The sequence below is a fragment of the Acipenser ruthenus genome, chromosome 27 (genome assembly GCF_902713425.1).
Source record: "Acipenser ruthenus chromosome 27, fAciRut3.2 maternal haplotype, whole genome shotgun sequence".
Taxonomy (NCBI): Eukaryota; Metazoa; Chordata; class Actinopteri; order Acipenseriformes; family Acipenseridae; genus Acipenser; species Acipenser ruthenus.
Genome location: NC_081215.1, coordinates 18,120,274 through 18,135,520, shown reverse-complemented (window position 1 = coordinate 18,135,520; position 15,247 = coordinate 18,120,274). Strand labels below are relative to the sequence as shown.

Sequence of the window (15,247 nt, the reverse complement as noted above, 5' to 3'; positions counted from 1 at the left end):
ACTGTGAAAATATGAAGTCTGTATCTCAAATGATTGCTGAGCTACAAAGCGATGAAAGAGCGGTGCTTGTACAGAACCATTACAGGAGTCCTTAATAAAAACAATATGAAAAAGCAAAAAAGTCAATCCTGTTCGAGGACCACAATCCAACATGTGCACGCTGCCTGGGGGCAGGTCAGACCCTCTCCCTGAACTCCAGGCACTCTTGCAGAGCCCGGCACCCACTCTTTACAGCAGGAAATAGAGAGAGCAGAAAAGCGACAGCTCTTCAACAATCTCACCTCGCTTGAGACTCCGTGGCTGCTGGTTTGCACCAAGACTTCAGCCTGTTACACAGAGCAAGGGTGCTGGAGAGCTGAGAACTGAGCAACAGAGTGCTCATTGCTGTATAATCAAGCTAAGCCTTTGGTTTTATATATGCTCATGTCTGAGTATTTGTGTCTCTACAGCTGAAGTGCAAATGCAAGACATGGGGCGAATTTATACATTTGCATTAATATACAATAATTTACGTTGTGACCATACTCAGCTTTGTAGGTGGATTTGAAAGAGATTTACACTTTTGTCTTTCTAAAACAATCCTGCGTACAACCCTCTCATACATACGTGCATTTGCCTATTTATTGTATGGGGTGTGGGGTGACAGTGCTGGAGAGGTGCAATAAGAGGGGTGCTTTGCTCATTCGGATGCAGGTTTTTATTATTGCTGTCTGCGTGATATGTTGTGGCTATCATGTGACTAACATGAGACTGAATAAATCAGCAGGAGGCCCTTACCTCTCTACCATGTGAGTCTGGTCCAGCGACAGCCCATCAATAGCTGTACACTCAGGGCACTTGAACTTCTTACGAGGGGTCACCTGCAGGACAAGAAACAAAGATGAACAGAAACTGAACAAAACATTCAAATATCACCAAATATGCAAATCCTCCTACATGTGCATTAGTTGCAGTGGTTTTATCGAGATATTGGAAATACACTTCCCCCGTTCCACTCTTGGGTCCCCTGTTGCCCAGGCAGGGGCTCGCTGGAGCCCTGAGGTCAGGGAGAGAGAAGGGGATGATGACAGCCTCCTTAATTCCTGTTTAATGAGTGTTTTCTCAGTGCCAGTGTGCCCTGTGTAAACACCACTCTCCAGTGGGCTTATAAAGGGGATGAAATATAGCCTTCCACTCCTCCCCTGCTCATTAACGAAGAGAGGTGCACCAGATTAAAGGATCACAGGGTTGAGAGGGGAGGCTTGGGGTTTTTTAATTTTAAAACAGTGCCCAAGTGAGCTTAGGCAAACACTTTACAAGGCAGGGACATTACTCAGACATTTAAGACGGAGATAGATAAGGCAGCCTCGCAAACCTTGCATTCAGCTAAAATATTTGCACAGGGTACGTATACAGCTGGTTAACAGCAAAGATGCTGTGCAATTCAAAAGCAATACAGATAGAAAGAAAAACTAGACATACTGGGGAAAATTGAAACACACAATCAGGCTGTGAAAATATTCATACTCTGAAAATAATCAAATTACAGTGCTTTCGTTATTTATTTATACACATGTTACAGTAGATTGTATTTACCATCAGGTTGGAGAGCAGTTCAACACATTCTTAATATTCCATCATCATGGCTATTTATTTAATTTTAGTTTAACAAAGATCATCAATAGATTGGAGCATAAAACCTACTGTGTATCCTTCAAGTTATGGATGTGGAATTTTCGTAAAATTGTAAATAACTAATGTGCACATCACTTAAACATCCTGAACTTGTTACTTTCTTGCACATTTTATCATTGTAAGAAAACAGCACTTAGAGGTAACAGGGTCAGACAAGTTATAAACATCAACCTTCCGTAGTATCACAGCTCTACATGCATTATGCTGTTGTCTGAAGCACCTTTTTCTTTTTTTAAACTTGGTAGTTTTACCTTAATAGGTGCTTTGCCAGTGACGTTGGCCACAAGGAAGTTCATAGCAATGTCTTCGCAGTTCATGTGGGCATCCACCCAGTTCTTGATATCGCCAGGCATCTTGTATGTGTACAGGTAGTTAAAGTACTGGGGAGACAACAGGGGGGCAGTTACATTAACTGTTAATGAAACAAACAAGGCAGTGCAGCATATGGCTTGCTCCATTATTAACTTTTTATTTAAAATGGTACATCAGTAGTACTTTGTTACAAAAAACAAATATTGTGTAATCACTAAAATACTGGTTTGTTACTTTTCACCTCCTGCACGTATTTCTGCACAAGTGAGGATGACATACAATTGTCTTACACTGTTGTCTCGTTTAGATACATAAAAACCCTGCAGAACAAACAGAGTACCAGGTGTACATTACCTTGTGGTAAAAAGCTGCTCCAGTCAGTACCATGGAGACCTCGTTGGTCCATTCTGACTCGTACTTCCACTTGCTCATCTCGTGGTCCCAGAGGTGCAGCCGACCCGGATACCCTACCAGTCTGTCGGGAAACTCCCGCCACACCTGGACAAACAGACGGATATCAGGCTCAACAACTGTAGGGCTTCAGAGGACACACAGACAAGTTATCCCGTGCTGAGCCCTGTGCTTTGACTTCTAGACTATTAGATGACAAGGTTTAGGTTTGTTTTCACTTTTAACATGACAAATTAAAGATGCAATGAAACAGTGGGTTATATACTTTTCTCTCTGGATGTCTGGGTTCAAAGACATTTGGAAAAAGTATCTGGTGCTCTTGACCTTATATTAAAACAATAAAAACACACACAATTTGGCACAATTGTTATCCTCTGGAGAGGCCCAGGACTAGATGGAATGGGTGGCTGTTGAGGTAATGGTAAAAGGTCTATGTGAAACTACATATTACTATAACCCTGGCAGTACTCGGTTTTTAAAGCTTTACTAAGAAAAAAAACAAAAACACAGACATCCTATTTAGAGATTCTGCTTTTAAAATCTATTGAAAATTAAAGTGGAACACTGCATCATTTCAAAAGCCAGCTGGTGGTGTGAAGGTTCCCCAGAGTACTGCAGAAAATGCCCCCCTTGGCCCTTACCTCATAAAGGTTACTCTATTTTTCTTACAATCCCTGGATCTCCTCCAGGGACACCAGTAGCAGAACAACAGAGAAACTCCAAAGCCTGCTAGTTTTCAAGCGGTCCAAGCCAGCTTCGAATTGCGGTCACGTTTGGGGTCTATTATCCCAAATTGTTCAAAATTATCTCAAAATCGTGCCTAAATGTCTCCAGGTGAGCCAAAACTAATCCCCCAGCCATGGTCAATCTCAGGTTAGCTTGTCATCATTAAACCTTCCAGCCCCCTGTGGGAAAGTTGCTGATTGCCATATGGAGTGGTAGAATAGCAAAGGGGCTTAAGGCTGCTTGAAACAGAGAAAACTGTACTGCAAATAGGCAACAAATATTTTTGTTCAATTTAGTAACTTGCTATTTCTGTCTTTGAATTTTAACCACGAATGCCACACTAGGGCACTGTATCACACTAGTTGACCAATGCAAACAGTCTAAGCAGAGATCTAGATGAATGACTTTAGCCACAGGGATGGTAACAGGACTCCTATTGCATAGCAGTTTCACCCACTCCAGATTTTATTATGAGCTTGATTAGGTAGCAAGCTTATGTCTTATTAAACTCATAGTAAAACCAGGAATTGATTAAACTGCTATGCAACGGGAGTCTTGTTTCTATCCCCAAACCACAATTATATATTTTTTTAGTTATTCTGTTTAAAACATTAAGAAATATAAATATATGCTAATAAAAAGATTTGGAAAAACTGTTACAAAAGAAAAATAAAATTGCACTCATGCATGCATTTTTTTTTTTTAAAACAAGGCAAATATTGCTGAGTACTCCAAAGGAAAAACAGAGAAACCCACTGCATTGCCACTGAAATTTCGGAAACTGTCTGCGGAATCCCAGGGGTAAAATGAGTGGGGGAACCGCTGCCAGGACAGAATATTCAATTGCATTTTTATTGGACGCAGTCCTGCTGATGCACAGTGAAAGTCCTACCTGGCCTCAGTACTGCTGGGACCACATGAGCAAAACCACAGCCTCGAGAAACAAGGAGTTCCTTTTATTACAAGGGAAGACATTACGATTAGATCCTTTGCTCAAATTCATGGTCACTCCTTCTTCAAGCTTGGTTGATTTTGATCAATTATTATATTATAATGGTTTTCAAAAAGAACAGTTACTGGATTTGAAACATCTCTTTCCAAGTAAATCCTGTTGGCAAACATCTTACTGATAGTGAAAAAATTGTATGAAATTGTATGAAAGATGCAGATCAGTTTTATGCTAAAATAGAATTTCTCCATTTTTATATTTTTCAATTGTTTAGCCTTTTGTGCTTGTCATGTCATCAGAAACCAGACTGTAGTTTCAGGTTTTACAAGCTTGCTCCCCATCACAGACTGGAGTAAAAGACCCAATGTTTCCTGATCCCCGCTCTCAGGGACCCCTAGCAGTGCCCCTCGCCCCCCTTTGAGTCCTGGCATCACCCACCTCATAGCCAAACTGCAGCTCGTCAGAGGTCAGCATTATGATGTCATCATCGATGGCCAGCACAGCCTCCGTCTCAATCTCATCATAGGGGAAGAAACGATTACTCAGCTTGTTCTCCGTCGTCCGCACCACTTTGAGAGGCACTGTGATCTTCGGCCAAAGAGACTCTGGAATCGCATTCACACATAACCTTATTTTGGACCAAATGGCTAAATGACTGGCCTCCTACAGTACGGTACAGATTAGGGGTGCACAGATAATGGGCAGCCTATCAGCATGGCACCGATATAAGGAAACACAAATCAGTGACCGGCTGCTTTTGTTATTTTAGCCAATAAGGTACACCGATATTCATGCTTGAATTTCTTCCAGCACATAATTTAAAGTTTGGTCAGGCGCTCTTACAATATTGATGCAAAAACACCAAGTCATTTTACTTGCAGTGCTGTGTGACGTACGATCAACCTGCAGTAAATATGCTTCAAAATAGCAGCGTTTGGATTTTTTATTTATTTTTTTTTAATATCTGAAGACAACAATAGGATTGCTGAGTTGTGTGCAGCAGAACAGACTTGATGCTACATTAAATCTAACGATGAACTATGAGTAGAATATTATTGTGATGCTTTTTTTTTTAAATCTCTTATATATTTAAGACTCTGGAGTGTTTACCTGCCCAGTGCTGCTTAACACTCTCTCCGCATCCGAACAGCAAAACAAGTCCTCTTAATTAGAGCAGACTGCCCGGTCGTTACAATATTATTATTATTTACACAATTTACTTCAAAATGCCCTTTTGTAGTTTGTTTTCATCTTGTTTAATCTGCATTGGTTGCGGGTATATTTGGCAGCATTTTGAAGTAGAAACTGTTTACTGTGCCGTTTTTTGTTAAGTAAAAAAGTTTGACTGAATTTTGTAACGGGAAATTTAATAGGTTTATAACATCATTTTTTTTTTTTGTTTGATTAAATGAACAATTGAAGTTGTGCTGCATTTTTAAGCAGTGCATGCTTAAAATAAAAATTTATCAAAATGTGTTGTTGCCATTGCATAGGCTACATTTCTCTTCTACTGTACAGTATAGGTAGAAGTTATGTCACATTATATATTTTTTTCTACCGCAGTGTTTTTACTAGTACAAATGCAAAACGTTATTTTTGTGTGACTATGTTGTAAAACAAATGTATAAATTGCTGTCAAGCACACAGTATAATACTACGTTATTCTTTGTATTCGTTTTCTGAAGTAAATGCAACAAGTAAATAATACCTGTTCATTTTTGTCAAATACAACACGTAAACGATATCTGTTCATTTTTTAACATTTATACTTATAAAACAGTTTAAATATAGGCCCTATGCCTTGTTACCTGCATTATCTATTATTATCGGTATCCTATCTGTATCGGCCGATATGGGTAGATAACCATCAGCTTTTGTATCGGCCAAGAAAATCTTTATCGGTGCACCCCTAGTACACATGAAAAAACTGACACAGCAGTGACACAGATCTAAGATTACTTACTTAATAAATAACTGACTTTTGATTGAAGTTGTTCCTTTTTGTGCATGATAGCATGTACAAGGGAATGGAGGCGAACAATAAATGATGACACAGGTTAAACTGCCTGAACACCAAAACTCCCAATTCAATAGCCGGCATACATGACCTCTGTGTCACTCAGTCCAGTCATTAAACCCATTCTAGACAGGTTTGAAGTTCACCGCCTTCTCCCAGACCGAATCAAACTTCAAACAGGGCTGTGACGGAGGGGGGGGGGGGGCCCTGAAAGGTTATCAAATGGAGGAGGTGAGGGGGGCCTGTCCCAGCTCAGGTTTCGGAGAGTGGCTCTGCTGACACTGTGCCCACACTGAGCCAGCGATCAAGCTCACTCTGCAGGGTACAGGGGGGGGTCAAGGGGCACAGAAGTGTTTCCTCTCTCAGCAGTGGGTCCTGGTGAGATTCGACTTCAGCATGGAATGCACGCTCTCCACCTATGAGTTCTGTACATGCACTCGCTACACAACACTGTGGCCGGACCAGGACCGCAGTGTGCAAGCTTTCTATTCTAACCAGCTACAGTTTTGCCCTGCCTCTTTAATAATGCTTTCTTTGCATGACTATCCCAATCCTTTCTCCAGTGAAAATATTTATTGCCGATTAGTGCTCCTAAGAGAAAAATGAACAAAGCCATTGGGATCTACAAGAATTCAAGGAACGTCACACGCATAGCTAATAGGTAATATTTCCATATTATTATTTAATGATCATGTAGAATGCCTTCCAAACATTTAATCTATGATCAGGGATTAAACTGATGGATTAAGTTAAGCCTCTTCAAAATCACCACAAGTCTCTCAAGAAATCACTCAGCAGCTCATAAAGAAACAATACAGTAATGCACTGAACGTTGTGAAAGAGACACACTCATACAAAATGCACTGTTCTGAAGCCTCACCTGTAACACTTCAATAAAACCCAGATAAATAACACCCAATGAAAGAAATTGAAAACAATCACAGCATGTGAGGGTGAGGTGGTGGGGTGGGGCGAACTTAGTCAGGGGAGGGAGGAGTGATGATAAGGAACAGCAAGCCTGTTGCTGTTTAGATCCTAGCAGTGTCTGTTTCCATTTTGTCCCTCTTGCTTGTAGATTTAAAAGATCATTAGTGTAGCAGAGAGAGAGAGAGAGAGAGAGTGGGTGGGCAGACAGACACGTGGTTAATTCGTAGTCAATGGTTAAGTACCCAACCGAATCTCCTTTTAAAACAATGAAAATGTTTTGGCTGCCTTTTGATTTTTCAAAAAGGAGAAATAGTCTGTTGTTCAATCAGTAACTCTCAGAACGACAGCGCTATTAACTAATCCTGATTGCATGTAAAGCCTCTGCATCTCGGGTTCAGCGCTGGCACCACTTCAGGGATTCAACATAATACTGTGTTCCTCTTGACTGTCAGAAACAATCTTTTGTTCAAAGATTAAAGAGTTAGTTCTTTAAAAATGAATCCTGAAATCCCCTCTGAAAACTGGATATCCACACCCCTTCCAAATTACTTTCAGCAACCAGGATTCCAGTATCACAGTTCAAAACGTAACTGAACAAAGTCAGGAGTTTAGTTTTTATGCCAAAAATCGTCTTTCTTTACAACAAAATGAACAGGGAGTGTAGCCCACTGGTTAAAGCCGACGTCTGGGGAATTGGGCAATCCCAGTTTGTGCTCTATATTCTGTGTATTTGTACTCTAAATTCACCTTCTAACAGCGGCATGATACCACTGCTAATTGTCACTACCCCCCCACCAAAGAAAAATGACCAAATATATCAACATCAATTAATGTCTATAGTACAGCTGCAGCATACTCCCATTGAGATTCAGTAAGCCTATATTATAAAGCTATGGAGAAGCAGAAAGAGTGATTTCCAAAGTAAACCCGAGGTGACTTGAGGAAACCCCTTATTATTTATAATAGGCTGCCATTAGCAAAGCATGGACTAACATGCCACCTTTAATCAAAAGGAACACTGGACTATTAAGCAACTTCAAAAGCCCCTTATTCATAATTGCATTACAAGCCATATACGTGGAGGATATATTTCATTCCATATTTTTTTCACCTGTCAATAAAAAGTACCACTCAGCGCAGCCAACATAAGGAACAATGGTATACCTAATACCCTAGTTAAGCAAAAGCATTAGGAGCTGGGTGCCATAAGCAACTAAATAAATTACTAGTTACTCTGACTGACAAAAAAAAAAAAAAACCTTCCTGTGTTTAATTGGCTATAAATTATTTAAAAGAAAAAACCTTCTGGGAAGTTAAAAGAATACCAGAGCAAGCCTCAGATATGAGTTACGACAAAGGTGCTTAATCAGAGACAAAAGGCGTCTAATAAAATGAAAAAATAAAAACAGTGGCAGATCTTAATACTACAGCTCTTAAAGAGTAAGTAGCTGGATTCCTTACTCTATATAGAGTTACACGACCCCACGTGTTGCTACAACTGTTTAAATAATGTACCTGTCATACGTCTTTTCACTGTTAACATCCTGACAACTTTTTACACATTTCAAAGCTCTTTTCAAAATGGCTGCTCTAGTGCACTGATAGTGTAAGGAGTATTGCCCACATTGGCAAACTGGTAACACAGCAATTACGAGCCATGATGTGGTACGGAACAGAAAAGCCAGAGCACTTCTTGCATGTTTAAAAACAAATTTAAAAAAAATAAAAAAAATCACTCTTCCTGCAGATTTAGAGGACAGATCTCAAACCCCAGTGCACCAGATCGGCCATTTTGAAAAGAGCTTTCAAACAGACTTTAAAGTTATAAGTGTAAAAAGTTGTCAGGATGTTAACAAAAGTAAAATTACAGGTACATTATTTAAACAGTTGTAGCAACACGTGGGGACGTATAAAGCTATATTCTTCACTACTTACTCTTTAAGCTGAGGGATTTGATACAGAAAAGTTCCCTCAAAACTAGGTCTCCCAGTCTCCAGGAACCAGGTTTCAAACCACTGTTCTTGAAAAAATGGCTTTGGCGTTCCCTAAGCTTTAGATTCCCCAAAAAAGCCTTTGACGGAAATCATGAAGTACTGAGCCGGCTACGCCAAAGGCACTACATCTGTAAATGCAAACTAGATTGTGTTTCAGTGTGTGTTTACGTGTATTTATTAAGGCTACAAAATTCTCCAATGAAAAAATTAATTAATTAAAACAAGTTCCATACAATAAGTTGCTATGGGAAAGACAACAGATGCAGTGTGTGAAAGGGAGCATGATTGAGTGCTGATGTGATTACACGTGTGTGGGGTGTTCTCTTGAGTTAGGGAATGGTCTGTGTTGTAAGTGTCTGTGTAAGCGTCAGATACTGTACATGAACCAGGCAGTGCAATCAGTTCTTACCCTCAGGGGGGCTTTTGTTCTGGTTGTTCCACACCACCAGCAGCTTGGACAGGCTGGGTACCTTGGAGATCTCAGTGATGACCCGGAACAGACTCTCGACACGGTCGTAGGTGAGCACCACGGCAGTGAAGCCGGGGGAACGAGGAGGGATCAGGGGTAGGAACAAGGGGCTGTTCACACTCGACCACTTCTGAGGAGGGCAAGAAAACAAAAACACACATTGATGTTACTCATTTAAAACCAAATGGGTTCAACCTTTTTGGTTAAAAGAGCCACACTGATGGACCAGGGAGTTTATAAAGAGACATACTAAAATCTAGATCATTAACATAAGAAGAAAACTATAAACTTTAAAAGTTCAGTTAAAATAAAAACTACAAATCAGAAAATGTGAAATGATAAAAAGAGAAGTTTTAACCAGACTATCATGTTGCATGTTTGAACACATCAATTGTTTTGTTTGGACTGTACTTGCTTCTACCAAAGACTCCCAGTTGTCCTTACTGTCTGTTCAATCCCATTAACAGCCATAAATGGGATAATTCACCTCTTAATCTTGAGCTGTATTTTGAAGCTCAATCAGCCATCCATTTGGCAGTCCTGATTTAAACAGTGATACAAGAACCATATCAATAAATCATTGCCTTTGAGTGCTTAAATTCACTCTTTACAGAGGCTTTAGACTATGCTTAGAGTACATAAGGACCAACACTTCTCACTCATGGGAAACTTCCAAATGAAAAAAGGATTTTAACATGGGTTTGAAACAGCTGTTTTGTTTTCTTTTACTTTCTTTGAAATAAATGAAAACGTTTTTAAATGTTATGTTTAATGTGGCTTTCATTGGCATTCCGTGCGCATCTGGCTGGTAGAGCAGTCTCGGAGTGGGAAAGCTGAGCTCTCTGTGCCTGCTCTGCTCTTCACTGGCCTGCCCGCACTGCAGTCTTCAACTCCTGGCCTGCTCCCAGCGACTCCCCAACCCCCTCCACAACTTTTCATTTTCAAAGTTGTCTGCCCACATTGCTCTCCAGTTACTGAATCAATCAGTTTCACATCCAGATTCAGAAATCAGAATGCCCGGTGTCTCAAACACAAAGTTTCTGGGGGTAAAAATGAATAATAAATAAACTAGAAAAAACATTTCAATGCTTTTTTTTTGCCTTGAAATAAGCACAGATAAAACTAAATTCCATGCTATCCAGTATTATCACCCTGCACCTGAACAATAAAAAAGCCCCATTTTAAATTTATGCGGCAGAGTCACTGTGAGTTTCCTGACCATTTTCCACAATTCTCAAAACTAAGTCATGCCTTTCTGTGTTCCCTATGCGTTTCTGTAATGTTTTATATCTTATTTCGCTGGATGCCAATGTAACAACTTTGACACAAACCTACAATCACCACAACCGATTCACATACAAAGAGAAACAGAACTTTGAACCAGGCGTAGCTGCATTACGGTTTGTTAGACATGGTTTGGAAACCTTAAACTTCTTAATAATATTTGCAACTGTTGTCACAGGAACATCAAGCTGCTTGGAGATGGTCTTGTAGCCTTTACCTTTACCGTGCTTGTCTATTATTTTCTTTCTGATCTCCTCAGACAACTCTCTCCTTTGCTTTCTCTGGTCCATGTTCAGTGTGGTGCACACAATGATACCAAACAGCACAGTGACTACTTTTCTCCATTTAAATAGGCTGAATGACTGATTACAAGATTGAAGACATGTGTGATACTAATTAAAGAAACTAATTAGTTTGAAATATCACTATAATCCAATTATTTATTATTTTTTCTAAGGGGTACCAACAAATGTGTCCAGGTCATTTTAGAATATCTTTGTAGAATAAGCAATAATTCATCTCTTTTTCACAGCTTCTTTGCTTTATTCTATGACATACCAAAGTGCATGCAAGTATACATGATAAAATAGCTTTTAATTTCATCACTTTTCAGGAGGAATGAAGCATTATTTCAATGAGCTGTAAGGGTACCAACAAATTTGAGCACGTCTCTAATTGATGTCAACAGTTTAGGACTGACAATAAACTGCTCATTTAGGACAGAATACCAAACAGTAATTCATAAAACTTTTAATTACAAGTCTTTGGATGCACAGAATCAAAAAATAGTATTTGGGAATCTCTTCAGAAACACACATATTCCCTTTCTATTCAGCAAAGTTATTATAAATAATCCAAAACAGTCTGCACTGTAAATATTTATCACGTTACCATTTACTTCACATCTCAGCATAATTATGTATGACATTTCAAATGTTTACAACATCAAAAACATTAACCTCACTGTAACGGGGTGACCCACGTCACTTTATTTAGGCATGTTTGATTTTGTTATTGTAGTATATTCACATTTTGATTGGTCACATTTGATTTAATGTTAGTTAGTTTGTTTTATGTTACAGTTAACACGTTTATGAGCACGTTTAATTTTGGCACATTACTTCTTGTAGATTTGCACAGATCTCACTGGCACGTTGATGCTCGCCTGTTCTCAGCCCCCATAGGTGCTAATTGAATAAATTTGAAAGAAGCTGAGCACCTGGTATAAAAGTTCCTGATTTCACCCATTCAAAAGATTGGATTTTGTCGTTGTGATGTGAACCCGGGTTTGTCTGGAGTGGAGGTTGGACACACAGCCAGCAGGAGCAGAGAAGGGATTCGTCTGGTTTGTGTTCGGCGGTGGGTTGGGGAGAAAAATGAAAGAAACAGCCGCCGACATTTAGAGCGAGGCTCCTGCTGTGTTTCCTGTCTCCCTCCGTGTGTGTGTATGTTTCTAACTGTTTTAGAAATGAGTATTTTAAAGGAATTGGGGTTTTACAGGAGTACTGGAGACGGGTATTGGTTTTATTGTTGTTTTTAGTCAGCCCCGTCTCCGCGATTGCGTTGAGCAGCATTGCACTTTGTTTTTAATTATAATTGTATGTATTGTTTTTTATTGAACAGTACAAACCACATGCCGTGACTGTGTATTCTAGACTTGTCCTATTTGTTAAATATAGTTAACCACCTGTATTTAATAAAACGATGTTCACTGCCCTGCACATTGTTGTGGTCTAAGTTTATTTCCTTCTATTCTGCCTGACTGATCCCACTCCGATCGAAAAGAACGAGTGCCCCTCGCGGGAGCAACATTTGGCGTAGTCGGCAGGATCAGGTGTTGTGGATCGGCTTGGTGGAATATGCAGAGGGAAACGGGGCAATGAGGACAATTTTAGAAACATTTCTGTCTCCGTATTCTAATAGCTTACCGGTGGGGAGTCTTGCAGTGGTTAGGGAATGCAGTGACTACCCCTCTGCATAGCAAGAGGCAGCCGGGACTCGGAGAAGAGGACACCTTAAATGGAGAGGAGAGGGGTGGCTCATGCAGTTAAAGATGCCTCAAGGAGCAGCTGCTCCCCCGGTATGCCTCGTCGGCCTGAGACAGCCGGCTGACCAGCTCAGGTGGGCAAAAAGGGTGTGCAGGTCTAGGAGGGCGCTGGTGTGGTTGTAAAAGTGGGGTGGTGAAATTTTAAGGATCCCACCTCCACCGACGGTCTTCCCAGTAGGAGCACGCTGCCCAAGGAGAGCTCGGCCACCAGACCATAGCGGAGGGGTCCAGCTGCAGGACAAAGAGAGGGGGTGGGAGTGCTGTGCTCCCGTTGCCGTGAGTGTTCTGCTGTGGGGTGCTGGTTCATGTGGACAGAAAGCATGGTCACAGCAATGTCTTTCTTTTAGTTTAGGTTTTATTTTGTCTTGTCAGAGGAGGTTTGTCTGGAGTGGAGGTTGGACGCACAGCCAGCAGGAGCAAAGAAGGAATTCGACTTGTTTGTGTTCAGCGGTGGGTTGGGGAGAAAAATGAAAGAAACTAAATGTGGCATGGCATGGTGAGAGTTAACCCACCGCCCCCCCCCCCCCCCCCCGCCCCTGCCCCCCAAAGAAGGAAAGGCAGAGACAGACTCCTGCCAGCGCAGTTTGGCTCCCCTTCCTGACTATACAACTCCTGAAGATGCCCTGATTTCAATGCAAATCAAGTAACGCTGTAAAATAAATATTGCAACTGTCAAGGGCTTTCTGATGCGGTTATAACAAGTAAACATTGTTCTGTGCATGTGGACACTAAATCCCTGCCTGCTGTAGAGCCTGTGTTTATTTCGCAATCTGCTCATCTAAACTTTATGTTGTGGTATTTTATATGAAACCCCCCTCCCCCCCACACACACACACACACACTTCATGTGCTGCAGTTATTCAGTGATCATAACACATTACTGATCTTTAACTTGATCTTTCTCAAATTATTTTAAGAAGCTAACCCATTGCGAAGCCAATTAAAATCCTCATCTAAAACATTAGTACAGTTAATATCATAATGGGGAAGTCTGCTTGAACATGGTCTCCAAAGTGGTGTATTATTGTATGTAGGTGGAGTCAACAGCAGTGCTGGATAAAACCCACACCCTCGACAGCACAGGCGTCTGACTGCTACACTACTACAAGCTCAAGCCAGGTCTTTCAAACAACAAATCCAATACGGTTTCTGATAGAATTCAAAACTCAGCTAATGACTAACACAGCAACATGCCTTGAAATACATTTTTCACCACTTTCTCGATTATATAACAGCCATGTGTAGAGTTTATTTATTTATTTTTTTTAAACAAGCTAAATAGTTAATTGACAGAGGGAGAGTTAAGACTGTTTTATGTGGTTTGGGGTTTTGGCGAGTTCAATAGTTGGGATCATACAAGAACAGACTTTGGATTAATAAAAATTAAACACAGATGCCAGCATATTAAAAAAAGAACAAATTATTAAAACTTAGAACATTCAATTTACAAAATGAACTTTTTTTTTTGGATGACCAATATAGTTCACATATTTTAATATGTTAGGATTGAGTGCTTTGAAATCACCGACACAGTTGACATTCACAAAGCAGTTATTTAAAAACATGGGCCCAACTTAAATAGTTAAATGGCTTCACCTGTTTCAGTTCTAAAGCAATACATGTGTATTTGCTGAACGGTCGAGCTGGCACCAATATTACATTCTTTCCTACCCAAGAATCGGGAAGGAGCCTTTGTGGAAATTAGCATGCAATGATCTCAAAAGAAAATCTATTAATCTTACTTAAGTATTAATATACAACACGGCAGGAATTGGATACATTTGGGAAGTAATTGCTACTGATGGCCAAGAATGCCAAACCAGTCTGTAACCCATGAATTGAGACATGGAATACAGATCTACGAGAATCACTGCACTACGAAAATGATCAAGACTTTTCTCATGTTACGAAAACTATTCTTACCCTACATATTGCAAGCATTGAACACACCAAATTAATTAAGGGGTAACTCCCAAGACATTGTCTGTTTATACTTGCAAGGCAGACTTTTTTTTTTTTTCAGCCCTAAAGTTGAAGCAATTATGCAACTTGTGTTTTCTACATACCTTTAAAAAGCCAATTTTGTTGCATAAAAATACAATTTGTGTTGGCGCCTGTGCCTGTCAACAGTACTGAGCTGACAGAGCTGGAAATGAAACGCTGTGGATTTAAAAAAAAAATGGAGACCAGTGCAGTAAAAATGAAAACAAAACATCTTTCAACACTATACAGACTATTTTGTTGATGGTCTGAAATATTTAAAAAGACCATTGTGATTTTTTTTCCCACCGCGAACAAACGTAGATGAATGTCAAATCAAAATAAAGGTCCAGTATCAAGATCCAATCAGGTAGAGTCTAATTATTATTATTATTATTATTTTGAAATATAGGATGGATATTTTGAAAAGTGCAAGACTGTCAGTTTCATTGACATG

The 15,247-nt window shown here is 40.0% G+C and overlaps 1 protein-coding gene across 2 annotated transcripts in view; it reads right to left on the bottom strand.

Moving 5' to 3' along the window:
* LOC117432282 (exostosin-2) overlaps positions 1-15,247 on the bottom strand; it is a 39,530-nt gene that overhangs the window by 2,267 nt on the left and 22,016 nt on the right. For both annotated transcript variants that reach the window (XM_034053963.3, XM_034053964.3), the window contains exons 10-14: positions 9,420-9,609; positions 4,511-4,677; positions 2,341-2,484; positions 1,926-2,054; positions 778-860 (exon numbers count right to left, since the gene is read on the bottom strand). In XM_034053963.3, the coding sequence (XP_033909854.1) occupies positions 778-860; positions 1,926-2,054; positions 2,341-2,484; positions 4,511-4,677; positions 9,420-9,609 (713 nt within the window). The remainder of the gene's footprint in view (positions 1-777; positions 861-1,925; positions 2,055-2,340; positions 2,485-4,510; positions 4,678-9,419; positions 9,610-15,247) is intronic.